This window comes from Equus quagga, chromosome 19 (assembly GCF_021613505.1).
Source record: "Equus quagga isolate Etosha38 chromosome 19, UCLA_HA_Equagga_1.0, whole genome shotgun sequence".
In the NCBI taxonomy this organism is placed as follows: domain Eukaryota; kingdom Metazoa; phylum Chordata; class Mammalia; order Perissodactyla; family Equidae; genus Equus; species Equus quagga.
In genome coordinates, this window is record NC_060285.1 from 12,683,881 (window position 1) to 12,698,332 (window position 14,452).

At 45.8% G+C, this 14,452-nt stretch overlaps 1 protein-coding gene across 17 annotated transcripts in view; it reads left to right on the top strand.

Annotated features, from left to right (window-relative positions):
* The first annotated feature begins 8 nt into the window (after positions 1-8).
* The window catches only part of RBFOX2 (RNA binding fox-1 homolog 2), a 261,300-nt gene continuing 246,856 nt past the window's right edge, over positions 9-14,452 (top strand). For all 17 annotated transcript variants that reach the window (XR_006886178.1, XM_046646489.1, XM_046646495.1 and 14 more), the window contains exon 1: positions 9-348. Coding sequence is in view for 16 of the 17 variants with exons in the window: in XM_046646489.1 (XP_046502445.1) it covers positions 163-348 (186 nt within the window). In the remaining variant the exon portion in view is untranslated. The remainder of the gene's footprint in view (positions 349-14,452) is intronic.

Sequence of the window (14,452 nt, forward strand, 5' to 3'; positions counted from 1 at the left end):
CAGGCGCGGAGGGGCGGCGGGCCCGCGCGCGCGCACGCACGCACGCAGGCGGGGGCGGGGGCAGGCGCGCGCCCGCCTGTCGCGACAGTCGGGGCCGAGGCCCAGGGGGAGGTGGCCTGTCGCGGGTCGCCCGGCTCCCGGAGGCGAGGGGGGCGCGGGCGGATGGCGGAAGGCGCCCAGCCGCAGCAGCCGCCTCAGCTCGGGCCCGGCGCCGCCGCCCGGGGGATGAAGCGGGAGTCGGAGCTGGAGCTGCCGGTGCCCGGAGCGGGAGGAGACGGAGCCGAGCCCGGCCTGAGCAAGCGGCCGCGCACCGAGGAGGCGGCGGCCGACGGCGGCGGCGGGATGCAGGTGACCGCGCGGGACGGGCGCCGGTGGCCGCGGGGGCGGCCCGGGGCTCCCGGGCTGGAGGGGCGGGCTTCCAGGGGTCCCGGCTGGGCGGTGGGAGGGGCGGGTCGGGGCCTGGTTGGGAGGTGGGGCGCTCCGGCCTGGAGGCGAAGGGTGCGGGAACCCCTGTGTGCCCACGAGGGTCCTGATTCCAGAGGGGACGAGGGGGCACGACGCGTGACTAGGTTTTGGGGGGAAATCGAACATGGTTGAGATGGATTCCATTTCTCCCAGCCCTTCCTTGGTTCCTTGTGGGGGAGTGGGAGCCGGGAGATCCTGGGTCTGTTGCCCAGAGAGCAGCTGGACCGAGTCGAGGACGGGGGGACAGTGGTGGGAAACCTCCCAAGAGGGAGGAGTACCTTTTGGCATCCTCGACACACACTGGGATGGGGAAGCAGCGGCATATAAAGGAGAGGGGGTGGAAAGCGAGAAAACTCCTCGAGAGCCCAAAGGGGATGTGGCTTGGGTTGTGGGTTAAATCAGTTACACAAGGAGTGTGAGAAGTACAAGGAGTTGGGTAGTGTTGGGACACCGTGGTGCTCGTCTCATTAACTTTATGGAGCATGCTAATGAGTCTGAAGAGAGACGCGGGACATGCCCCTCCTGTGCTTTGCCAGTTGCATCTTGGACCAGCTCTTTAATGTCCTGGGGTATAAAAGAAAATTTATAGAGCTGTTAGAGGACTGGATTCTGAGTCGTGGACTCAAGCATAAGCTGGTTGATTTGGGTAGGGAATGAGAAATGGAGCGATGATGTCACTTGACTTTGAGGAAGACCGTGAAACGTTTGTAGGTTGTAGGATTTGGTCTCTCTTCAGAAAATACTTTCTATGAAATGGTGGGGCTCACCTACCAGCGATTGTTTAGCCATCTGCCTCATTCTCTTAGAATCGTAGAATGTTAGAGATAGAAGGGACCAGAGACATCATCTTTTCCAGGGCTTCTTCCTGGATAGACTTGGAAGATTCTTCTGCAAAACAGTTTATGTGCACTTTTTGGTGGGGGAAAGTCAGTAGTTTTCATCACTTTTTTGGAAGGGGATTCAAATCCCAAAATGTTTTAACCATCTCATTTTGTAGATGGGGACTCCAAAGTCCAGAGACTAGTGACTTGCCTAAGGCCACCCAGTTAGCTGGTAGTAAAGCTCAAACTAGAAGCCTCGTCTTCTGATTCCTATTTCTGTGCTGTCTCCATTACACCACTCTTGGAAATCTCTGCAGCGCCGAAAGATTTCCTGTGCTCTGGTCCCTGCTCTGCACGGCTCTGCCTGACTTCCTGTGTTTGAGAGGGAGCTGTGTGGAAGCCTGGCATGTTTGCTGCGTGCTTCTTCGTCTCCTTTGCAGAGGCCACTCTGTTACTTGTGTTGATTTGGGTAAAGTGACCCTCTTGGTGTTTATTTTTGAATTCTTTTGTTTTGTTTGCCTGCTTTTGTTCTCCATTAGAACTCTGTCTGGCAGAGGGATTGGGAGAAGTCAAAGCTTAGGGCCGTGGAAAAATAGAGAGGGATATGGGGAGGCTTCAGGGGAGGTGGGTTAACATTGGATGATAAGGAGAGGAGGCGGGATGTGGGTGCTGGTGAGCGTGTTCTGCTTGGTGTGTGCATATGTGTGTGTGTCTGTCTGTATTCTTTTATTGTCTCTGTCGGTTATGGTTAATAGACTCTACCTCCCTCACCCCTGCTGTCCTCCTGGGTCCCATTATTTGCTGGTTGCCTTCAAATTGGCTAAGGATAGTAGTGTTTGGGAATGGAGCAGTGTATGGGGACTTGGGAGTATGCAGAGGAAGGAGTGGATTAGGTCCTTTGGGTGCAAATGGGCACCTGAGAACTATCCCACAGAGAATGTTTTTTTCACTCTGTGTCTTTGTGGATCTTTATTTATTTTTCACTTTCTGCACTCTCATTGTTCTAGCTCCTACACACCATGTCACACAGGTATTCAAATCATCATTGATTTAGCCCCCTGCCTTCAACTAGCTGTATGGTTCTGCGAAAATCTTTTCTTTTTTTTTTTTTTTGAGGAAGATTAGCCCTGAGCTAACGTCTGCTGCCAATCCTCCTCTTTTTGCTGAGGAAGACCCTCAGCTAACCTGAGGCCCTGAGCTAACATCCATGCCCATCTTCCTCTACTTTATATGTAGGACACCTGCCACAGCACGGCTTGCCAAGTGGTGCCATGTCCGCACCCGGGATCCGAACCGGCGAACCCCAGGCCGCAGAGAAGCAGAACGTGCGAACTTAACTGCTGCGCCACAGGGCCGGCCCAGATCTTTTCTTTTTGGGCCTCTGCTTCCTTAGTTATAGAATAAAGTGTTTATACGGGATGATTTCTAAGTTACCTTTTAAAAAATATGTCAATTTCCTTGACCTTAAGGTACTTGGTGCTTACAATCTAGAGGGGTAAACGAAATGGGTGAAAAGTTAAAAAAAAAAAAAAGTGTGTGTGTGTATAGGTGTGATTTTTTTTTTTTTTTTGATAAGTTCCAGAGGAACAGAAGAAGAGATACTGCAGGATAGTTGCCCATCACAAAGCATTGCATAGTTTAGAGCTAAAGTATGCAGGAGGTTTGTGCCACTGGGTCCAGAACAAGGAGATGGACTTTCTCCCTGAAATGGTCCGGGAAGGCTTTACGGGGAGGTTGAAATTTGAGGCATAATCAGGAGTAGAGGAGAAATAGTGTTCACGAAAAGATAAAATTGAAGCCTAGTTGACCTACACCTGTAGGACTTTGCTGTATCATTCTGATAATAATGATAGAATGTTTCATAGTCGTTTAACTAATGTTTATTGAGCAGCTGCTATGTGCCAGGCACTGTTTTAGAGCCTGGAGATATGATAGTGAACAAGACAAAGACTGCTCTCATGGAACTAGTATTCTCATTGAAAGAGGCAGATAGTAAAGAAATTAATGGCCATTATTCCGTGGTGGTAAGTGCTAAGAAGAAAAATAAAGCAGAGGAAGGACAGAGAGTGATGGAGAAGGTGGCCAGGGAAGGCCTCCCTGATGGGTGACCTTGGAGGGAAGTGAGGGAATGCCCTTCAGATATTTGAGGGAAGAGGGTTCAGGTGGAGGAACTGTGGGTGCAGGGGCACTGAGACAGAAGTGCGCTTGATGTGTCTGAGAGCAAGAGAGCAGTGTGGCTGGAGCAGACCCAGCAGGGGTGAGGCCGTCTAAGGAGATCGTATCAGTGGGGTAGAAGTGCCTGTATGCCCTGTGTAAATATACACTTTAAAAAACTGGAGTAGCCACCTCTTTGGTGTGTGGGTTTGGCTTAAAACTGGTTTTTTCTTACGTCGTAACACACATGGAGTTTTCCTGAGGTCCCAGCTCCTTCCAGGAAGCCTCCCCTGACGGGTTAGTTCCCACCAGTCAGACCCTCCGCCTGCCTCCTGTGGTGTCGATGCTTAATTATACATCATTTGTATTGTCCCTGCATTGGCTTATTGTCTTTGTTTCCCTAGTGAGACTGTAAGCTCCTGGAAGACAGGAGCTATATTTTCTTTGTACTTATTCTAATGGTTAGGATACTGTTCATAATATCTAACAGTTTTGGGTACATAGTAAGTGTTCAATGCTTGTTAAGTTCAAGTTGAAATTTACCTTTTACAAAGGTATAAAAAATCATGAAATTCAGGGGTGAGAGCACCTTCATGAAATTCCCTGATCTTTTGAGTGTCAAAGGCTTACCCTTTTTTACAGGAGAAAGTAATTTCCTGGGGTGAGTTTCCTAAGGCTACTTACTAAATGGAGCTGCAGCTCTAAACTGGGGATTCTAAAGCTGGACCCTGTGGAGTTAGCTGCTAAGCTTTTGGAGTAAGTCATTCATTTTACTTTAAGCAAGTCTGGTATATATGAAAACTGGGCTTTATAAAACATATTAGGAATGAATTCTTTTGGTCAGCTTTTCTAGTGCATATATACAATTTAACAGAAATTCAATTTCTGTGCAACTCTCTGGGAATGTAGCTGCTGTATAAGGCAGGATGCACCTTAATTATTACCTATAGCTTTCAGCAAAATTCTTTATGGGAACGAAGTGTTGGTATGTGATTCTTACATAGCTGACCAACTGCCGTGAATCCAGGCCAGCTAAGTGGACGCAGCAGCTCTTCGTATTGGCTGTTGATTCTAGAAGTAGGAAGACTTTCTCCCTGGTCTCAGGGAAGGGGTTCCAGTAGCTTGTAAGTGCTGTGTGGGTGCTGTATTTCTTGAAGTAGTTTATCTTCTCATTTGCTTTTTTGGGGTTTCTTTCCTCCTGGGTGGATGTCTCTTTGGACTCTGATTTGGGTCTTTAGTGCTGTCATTTGGGTAGCATTGTAAAAATAATGTGCTTTCCTTCTAAGGAATTTCATGAGCAGTATCTCACTAAAATTATTGAATTTTTCACTTCTATCTGTCTTAGTCTGCATGAGCTGCTATAACAAGAAAGCCTTGACTGGTGGCTTAAACAACAGAAATTTATTTCTCATGGTTCTGGAGCCTGGAAGTCCCAAGATCAAGGTGCTGGCAGATTGGGTGTCCGGTGAGGGCTCTCTCCCTGGCTTATGGACAGCTGCCTTCTGGCTGTGTGCTCACATGGCCTTCCCAGGGTGCCAGCAGCTGGGGGGCGGGGCGAGAGAGAGAGCGAGCGAGCGAGTGAGCTTCCCTTTCTTCTCTGGGCGCTAATCCCATCCTGGGGGTCCTACCTTGGTGACCTAATCTAAACCTGATTACCTCCCGAAGGCCCCACCTCCAAAGACCATCACATTGTGGGCTAGGGCTTCAACACACGAATTTGGGGGCCAGGGGGACACAGACATTCAGCCTATAACACTACCAGAGTGGTAAATATTGTAGATGGAGAAACTGAGGCAGAGTCACAATAAAAATCACACATTTTTGTCAAGCCTCGCAGGGAAGACTACGAATGTAAAACGTTTTTATAAAATGTGTTTGAGAAGGAGAAAGTAAGATCTGAATTCACAGTCGCGTTATTCTTGTGGGTGACTCAAGGGAGTAGCCTGAGTTGAATTTGTCTCCCAACTCCCTCTGCCATTTTCTAGCCACCTTGTTGTTTTTTTCGCTATCACACTGACATGTGAACACAGAAGATGCTAACTAGAGATTTAACTTTCATTTTGATAGACAGCAGACCGGTGCAGACAGGCCTCAAGATTGGAGGGCCGTGGAGAAAGACATTCACGGTGCTCAGTGTGAACCAGAGTGTCGCTGGCGGACCTCCCCTTTGACATCTCTCAGGCCACCACTTCAATGTCAGGCTTTAGTAGTGCTGGAGTCAGTAAAGAGGGTCCTTTTAGTGAGCGGGTTGGTTTGCGTGTTTGCTGATGCATTTGTAAAATGTAGTAAATGTCTTTATTCTGGGGCAAACGTACACTTCCTTCAGAGACAGGAGGGAAGAGCATCAGAGATGATGGAAAGGAAATGGCAGTAATTGGAGCATGAGCAAACAGATGGAGCGAGGAAGGCGAGTGCGTTTGCTGTTTTAGGTGGCCCCTAGGAGTATTGAGTTTCTTATTCTTCTCTCCTCCAGCCCCAATACAAGCAGGCAGCTTACACGGCTAAGGTTTCATTGTCTAATCCATCATAGATCAGCTCGAATAAACCCATTGGCTGGCACTGATCTAGTTAGGAGGGTGGTGCAAAGCTGCTTGAGCCAGGATTGGGGCAAATCGGATCAGAACTGCCATGTGAATCCCTGACATATTTCTGTAATTTGGGTGGGGGGTGGGTAAAGTAGTTTGGGAAATCACTTACAAGAGACAGAGAGAGAGCATGCGCATGAGAGAGTGAGCGAGCAAGCAATCAGCCATGAGTTTTTTCAAACACTGTCTCAGGGACTCTGAGGGGAAAGTGTGTGGAGGATCTGATACATTTCCCTGGAGTGTAGCCAGATTGCTTTAATGACCTGAGTCTAAACATTTTTTGGTCACTAATGCTCAGGAATGACTATTTTTATTAGTATTTGGATATTCCGGTTGTGATCACTCAATTGTGATGTCTGAGTAATCCCTTAATTCGAGATTGTACAATATGGGGTCCCTCTTAATTTTTAAAGGGGAGATAGTGTTATTATTACTATTATTATTAGCAGCTTTAATCTGTAATTATATTTATCTGTATATACTTGAAGTATGGTGTAGTAAAAGAAGCACTTTTTAGAGTTCCTCATAATTGGGTTTGAATCCTGGCTCCTCCACTTACCACCCGAATGACCTTTGGCAAGATATTTCACATCTAAGCTCCTGCTTACACATCTGTGAACTGGGAGAATTAATCCATACTCTAATGAGCTGCCCTCATGAGTAACTGAGATTATTTAAAGTGCCTATCATGGAACCCAGCAGTAAATGTTTATTTCTTGCCTTCCTCATAACCTGCTAAACAGCATTCAATGAATTCCTGCTTACTGCTTGATCAGCATGGAGTGGTTGACAGGTTTCTGATTGATCAAGTGCCAGAGTTGTGAACTCCTGGAGATGAGCAGTGTGTTCAAGCGGGAAACCTAATTTGCTCGTCATCTGGGTGGAGGAGGTGATCGGACGTGGTCATTGTGGTCTCTCTAGTTAGAGGAAGAGGAGACATTTACTTCTGTGCTAAGGACTAAAAGGACTGCGGAAGTATCACGGTCCCTGCATGGAGCAGGTGGGCGTTTCATGGACCCTGTGGGATCTCTCCTGGGAGTGTGGGTGACAGATGCACTGGCTCTTATAGTGGTATACGGATGCAGGAACTGTGAAAATGTCATTTGTGTTTCAAATTTTATCAGGTTTGTTGGTTACATATATTGCATCAAATAGATGGCACTTTTTCTTCTCATTTTGGTTTGTGGAAATTGAGCTGGGTTGCCTCCATCTCCTGTGGTCTCTTTCCAGTCTCTTCACACCCGCCCGCCAGACTACTAACAGAGTCATCTATCTAACAGAGCTTAAAATCATTTGATAGCTTGTCTTTGACTTCCAGATAAAGTCCATTCTCTTCTTTGGCCTACCGGGTACTCTGGCCTGGCTTCTGTCTGCCTTTCTTGCCTCATCTCTTTCTACACTCCACCTCCAAGTCCATGTTAAGGGGCTTGTAGCTTCCTGAGCGTATTGTGCCACCCAGGCTCTGTCATCCCTCTGCGCTTTTCTTTCTGTTCCTTCTACCTGACATTCCTGCCTACCTCACCCTCACATTTGTAAGGCTCAGTCTTCAGGAATCAGTTGCGATCCTGATTCCTCCTGGATGCCTTTTGTGTCTGCTCCCATCCCTCTCACATTTCTGCTGGTTTCCAAAACATTATGCCCATAGCTCTGTCTTAGGACTTTTTAGATTAACATTTGTTCAAATGTCCGCCCTTCCACCACTACCCAGACTATGAGATCAGGGGCTCCTTTGGGATCCAAAGGATTTAGCACTGTGCCTGGGTCCGAGTAGTTAAGAAACCGTCATTCTTATTGAATTGAACTTTGTCTTCCCGCTCCTCACTTGGGGCTTGCACATGGCTGTAATTGTTTCTCCAGATTTTCCCTGGGGGGGTCTGGCCCTGGGTCTGCTGTCCAGCTCCTGTGAAGACTGGGTGTTGTGCGATTTGTGAATGGTACCTGATCTTTCCATTGATATCAGGGTTAAAGGTGAGAGAGGGGTCTTTGAAAACAGAAGCTGGGGTGGAACTCAACTGCCAAATGTGTTGGGTGGGCATGGCAACCTGATGTTTAGTTTCCTGTGCTCAGATATTAATTGAGTGCACGTGTGTAAGTGTAAAAAGCGCCTTTGTGATGGTGTAGTTAAGGAAAATAGAGGAACCACACAAGTAAGGAGCAATTAGAGCTGACCTGTTCCAGTTCATTGGAGCAGTGTGTTGGTCTGCCTTTTACAGTGCTGCCGAGGGATTCTGGAGTGTTGCAGTTCAGATATGTTACCACCATTGGAGACTAAACCTGTTTGATCAACTGTGGACCTTAATTTCCTAACCAATGAATTTCATAAGCTTTTATAGCTTTTTGTAGCTTGTTTTAATGGATGCAGGAAAAATACCGAACTGAGACACCTCGCAAAATACATGTTGTTTTCAGATCTCTCATTGATATGCTTGAAAATGGGGAAACTTGATACAGTTCTTTTAAGTCTCAGCGTTGGAGTTGGAGTCATAGAAGTGTTTTGCGGGAACCGTCTCTCCCTGGCCCTCCTTCTCCCTGCCGCCTTCCCTTTCAGCTTCTGATTCGTGCTCCTGTGTAATCCTTGCCTGTTCGCCAGCCTCAAGACTCCCCTTGCTAGTTTAGGGGCCTCTGTAAAGCTGAATGTGTATACTTGGTAGTGGCTCTGGCTTTTTGGATTCTGAATGGATAAAGCGGGTTCTAAGAAGGGAATGAGAGAGAGAGCAGCCAGTAATATCACTTCCTTCTGGCGTGTCCTGCACATACGTGGCGTTTAGAAATTCAGCTGAGGATTCAAAGCACAGGACACATGATAAATACCACTTATGAAGTAGATGACAATTTTGAATTGCCAAATGATAATGGTTGAGTAACTGCTTAAACCCTATTTTCCCAAGGGTGGACACTGAGCCTTTGAAGTGTAGACGTCTACATGGGTGTGCTCAACCATAATACTTGGTTTTTAGGGACCTAAGTCCCCAGAAAATATCCTGGTATGTGGGGTTTTTCCCGTGAGAAGGCTGGTTCCTTGGTTTCTCCTTTGCTGAGGGAGGTTTTGCACTGAGCATTGGATATTTTATTCCAATAATGTGGTTTTTGAGGAGGTACCCTGTTTATTTTTCTTTTTGGCTGCATTGATTTTGTCGGATCCTTCTTGTAAATACCACGAGCAAAGCATACTTTGTTGGGAGGGATGGTGGGGGTAGCTGGGATTCTCAGCTCTGGGATTTGGGTTGGGGGCAGAACTAGTGTAACTGCAGACATAGTCTGGGGACATGGTGGGGTTTGAATGTGGGCTCCAGCTCCTGCTTGAGTTGGAACACTTTTGGAACAGAGGCTCATGGGAAGTTCTTCCAACTGCTTTATTTTGAGCAGCTTTTTCCTCTGCAAATGGGCAGCCGTTTGGAGGAGGGGGAGTTAATTGCTGTCAGCCAGAATGATTTCCACAGCAGACCTATATGGATTTGATTTAGAGATTTATTTCAGGGGTATGTGGTTTGTCCTGAGTCAAGAGGACTTTGGTTCCATTTTCCTGGAAGTTGGTGGGCTTCTCTGCGCCTGCTCTATTTCTCTTGGACTGTTAGGCAAGTAGAAAAGCAGCTGCATAGTTAGCCCTTGTTGCATGGGGCTTAGTTTCATAGGTCATCCTCTCTTGGGGATTTTTATACAGTCACATTTACAGCCTAAAGTTTTCTTTTCCGTTTTTTTTTTCTTCCGCAGTTCAGTGCTCCACAAAAATTCTGAGGATGGTGGTAATAATTTTGGGTAGAAGGCAGGATTGTTTAGCTCCCTCCCCTACTTTCTTACTACTCAACCCCGCCCCCCCATCCTTTGCAAAAGAATCTGCAAGGTTGCTTATCCCCTAATCAGCCTGGCTTGTGCCCTCATCAGTCTGAATACGTGCCTTTGACAGCTTTCACCTGCTACTTCTTAGTTTCTAGGGAATGGGGTTGTGGGATTGTGTGATTTCAAAGCAAGAACTGGCAAAATTGGGAGATGCTTTGTGGTGGCTCCCAGCACCCACAAAGCTTAGCTCATTGGTTTGCACCTCATACAAATTTCCAGGAACACTGTCACTGTCAGCGGCTGGCACAGTGGGTTTTGAGGACTTTGTTGGCGCTTTGGGAAGTCTCCACGCTGGCTGCCTCTCCCAGTGGGAGCTTTGGCAGAGCTTACAGCGAGTTGGTAGTGCTTGCTTTGAAGCGGGACTCTGGTCTTCTGCTGTCCGTGTCAGCAGAGGCCGAGGCAGCCTTGTTTACAGAATGGAGAGTGGTGCCGTGCAGCCGTCGCTGTGTGGGCCGCTTCACATGCGTCTGTGTTTGCTCTGCTCACATACACATTTGCTGGGTGTCCTCTCTGTTGTGTTCATACTTGAAGCCATGGTCTGGCTCGTTTCTTTCAGTAAGCTGATCTGGCTAATTTTGGTATCATCTCGGACTTTGAAGTGATGCTGGTCATATTTAAAAGGTCTCTGTCGGGGCTTAGAAGTGAATATTTCTGTTGGCTGCTCCTCCCTGTCCCCAGCTACTGCTCATTATGCATTATAGACACATCTTTTGTCCCTCTCCTTTGTGTTAAAGGTCTTTAGTGGCTTGTTGTGATATTAACTAGATCCTTTTGGTACAGCGTTTTGGCTTCAAGCTTTCTGTGTCTTGCAGTGTTGGAGATCAATTGGTTAACTTTTGCATGTTGCATACGTACAGCAGAAGCCTTTCAGAAAGGTGCTTATCACAGATTGTGATTTTTGTCAGTTGCATAAAAATGCCGTGATTAACAGACACCCACGTGTCTGTGTGTACGTACAGTTTTCATTTATGCTTACTTGGCATCTCTCCCTCTAGGAGTTTAGAGTGTTACTCTGTAGGCTTTGCTTTTTAATCCTGGGCCGCCTGATTGAAGAAACCTTTATAAGATTGCATTTTCCTGAGCTTGGTGTAGGAATCTTTTACCTTTATTGGATTTTAGCTTCACTGTGAATTGTTTTCTGCAGTGTTAGTTTTAGGCAAATAGTAAATACTTGTTTGGTTTAACAGTATCCAAGATGTTTGAAGAAACCTAAAAAATTTGACTGGTCCAGCCTCCTGTTTTAAGCAGTTGTCTAATTCAGAGTATCTGAAGCTGTTTTCCATCGATTGCTCTTTGAGAAATTATAATAGGTATCATTCTGCCAAAAAAAAAAGTCAAGTAACTTTGAAATAGAGTTAAACAAAATTTGAACTATTGCATTTTACTTTCCATAAGCAAATGTTGTGACTCTAAATTAATAAAAATGTGTTTAGTGAATCGTCCTCCTCTTACCCCTGTTACTCATCTGCCCTATACCTGCTTCACCGAACAACTAACCCCTGTTGTTTGACTCTGGTATTATTCTCGGTGCCCCTCTCCCACCCCCCCGTTTTTTTAGGTGAGGAAGATTGGCCCTGAGCTAACATTCGTGCCAGTCTTCCTCTATTTTGTATATGGGATGCTGCCACATTGTGGCTTGATGAGTGGTGTATGGGTCTGTGCCTGGGATCCGAACCCATGAACCCCAGGCTGCTGAAGCAGAGCACATGAACTTAACCACTACACAGTGCCACTGGGCCAGCCCCTGCCCCCCTTTTTTTTTACAGAAACACTAGCATGCTCTCCATATTCTTTTGCACTTTGCTTTTTCATTTACTATATCAGAGGTTAATTTTTTAAAAAATGTAGCAGGGTCTATTACTGTTTTCATTAATGGTTTCTGTTTTTTTGTGTCGTGCTTAGAAAAGTTTTTCCCACTCAAGATTATAAAATATAGAATGGGCTTGCAGGGGCTGTCCTGGAGGTTAAGTTTGTATGCTCCACTTCAGTGGCCCAGGGTTTGTGGGTTTGGATCCTGGGTGTGGACTTACACACCGCTCATCAAGCCATGCTGTGGTGGCATACCACATAAAAAAATAGAGGAGGATGGGCACAGGTGTTGGCTCAGGCCAATCTTCCTCAAGCAAAAAGAGAAAGATTGGCAGAGGATGTTAGCTCAGGGCCAGTCTTTTTCACAAAAACAAAAAAGGAAGAAAAAGAAAAAATAGAATGGGCTTGCAGACAGACTTGAGTTGGAGTCCTAGCTTTTCCACATCATAGCTGTGTGATCTTGGTTGTCACTTAACCTTTCTAAGCCTGAGCTTCTTCCCTTGTAAAACATATTATAGGACTCGTGTAAGAATTAGAAGAAGTAATATGTGTAATGTGCTCAGTTCAGGGCCTGACACATGGTAGGTGTTCAATATATAATAGCTCTTTTATTGTAATTCCAAGCCCTCTTGCCTTGTATCCCACTGCTTTTTACTTCCTTAAAGGCAAGAGCACTCTTAATTTTTGTATGCTTGGCTCCTCCATCAGTGCCAGGGATATATTATAATAAGAACTCAGGAAATGTTTCTTGAAAAAAATGTCAACCTTTATACAGTCTGTTTTTTAAAATCTTCTTAAAAATTTTTGTTGCTTTTTCTCTAATCACCGTCTCTGGGTTTGAAGCATGGTGACTCAAATTGCACATAATACTCAATACTTAAATTTATACTGTTTTATAGTTTAGAAAATGCTTTGACGCAGGTCTTTATTTATTCCCTACAACAACCCCAAAGAGCGGCGATTCTCCCCATTTTTCCCCTGGTGGAAATACGCTTCTCTAAGCCTCCTGACTGGGAAGTGGCAAAGCCAATGCTTCTACCCGGATCTCGTGGCTCTTTATCCAGGGCCGTTCCCTTTGGGTCTCTTGCCCCTCTGCCCATAGGGCGTGACTGTAGGGAATGGAGTGAGTTCGTGCTTCATTGTCTTTGCACGCCGTCTGTGTAGCCTGACTGTTGATTTGTGTAGAACTTGAAGCTAACATGAACCGCAGTTTCCTTCGTCAGTAATTTGCATCTGGCCAGCGTTTTGAATTGGGACTTTGCTAAGATTTATCGTGTACTTGTATGTGCCAAGCATTGTCTCAGAGACTATGGGTTTATTTCACTTCCCTGTAGTGCATGTTGGGGGAAGTTCAATGGGATAATTGGTGCTCTATGTATGGTGGTTTGTTATTGTTGTTTGTTAGTTTTTTGCCTCAAAGTTATCCCATCACGAATTTTATTATTGATCAAATAATGGATCAACAGTAGATAACTCAGTGGATTGATAGTGGAGGGTAGAATGAAATTGTGAGAGCTGAAGGCATCTAGAAGTTGTCTGGACCAGCGCTCTGCTTCGATCAGTGAAGTAGCTGATGTGCTCGTTTTTATGGATGGGTTATTTGAGGCTCCGAGAGTGTATGTGAGAGCAAGCAGTAAGCTCAAACTTGAGGCTTCAGAGCTAAGTAGAATCTTTGAATTCTTAGTCTTTTTTTCTAGAGATTGGCACCTGAGCTAACATGTTGCCAGTCTTCTTTTTTTTTCATTTCTTAGTCTTTTACTATTCTGGTGTGACTTCTCTGAGACTTTATTATATGGAGGTTTTCCCCCCCATTTATATTTATTTTTTAAGTGTATGATATAGTCACATGATTAATCATTCAAAATATGCAAAAGGTTGAAGAGTAAAAAGTCTCTGCTTTCTCCCAGCTGTCTAGTTTCTCTCCTCGGAGGTAACCAGTGTGCTTAGTTGTCTCAGTATCCTTGCAGAGATAGCACCTACATAAAATTGTCTCCATCCTCTTTTAAAAACTCATGCGGTAGTATTCACATGCCTGCTGTGCTATACTTGTCTTGTCTTTTCTCTGTATTTGGAGATCACTTCATATCAGTTTGTAGTTTTTTTCTCAGTTTGTTAGGTTTCTGGAATTAGGATTAAGTGTCCAAATGTCTTTGGTAGGGATGACTCTGATCAGTACAAGGTCTCGTAAAGTATGAGTCTGCGTTTTTATGGAATCCTGGAATCAGAGGGTCGGAGACTTCATCTGCATCTCTGTTCTTCCACATGAGTCCCCTACAAATCCCTGACTGATGATACCTTTTAAAGATGTTTGAGTAAAAGCTAGGCATCCTCAGCGCTCCACCTGCCCCAGACAGCTGCTCCTGGTCCTGTCTTTTTGTGCTAGCAGGGCCCGTTTTGAGTCAGATGCCCTTATTGTCACTGAGTTAGTAAGAGTACTCAGGATCTGCCTTGAGTCATTGCACGTAGAATCGTAACTGCAGTGTGATTTTGTTCAGTGTGACATCCTCTATCCCAGACATATCCAGAATACCCAGGTTTATCCTGCTTGCACGTCACTGCTGTCAGGAGGCTCTTCAGTGAACCAAGTTTGGTGTTGAATTGTGGGAAAGGAAGGTTTAGTTCCTGATAGGTGTTTGCATCTTGGCAGCCCTAATTGCCCTTAGTTTCACTTAACCCCTGTGTTTGTGGAAAGCGCGGGATTGAGTGAATGCTCTTCATCTCTGGTGTGTGACTGTACTGCGACTGAGACTTGGTGGGAAGTAAAGGGATAGGGTTCAACAA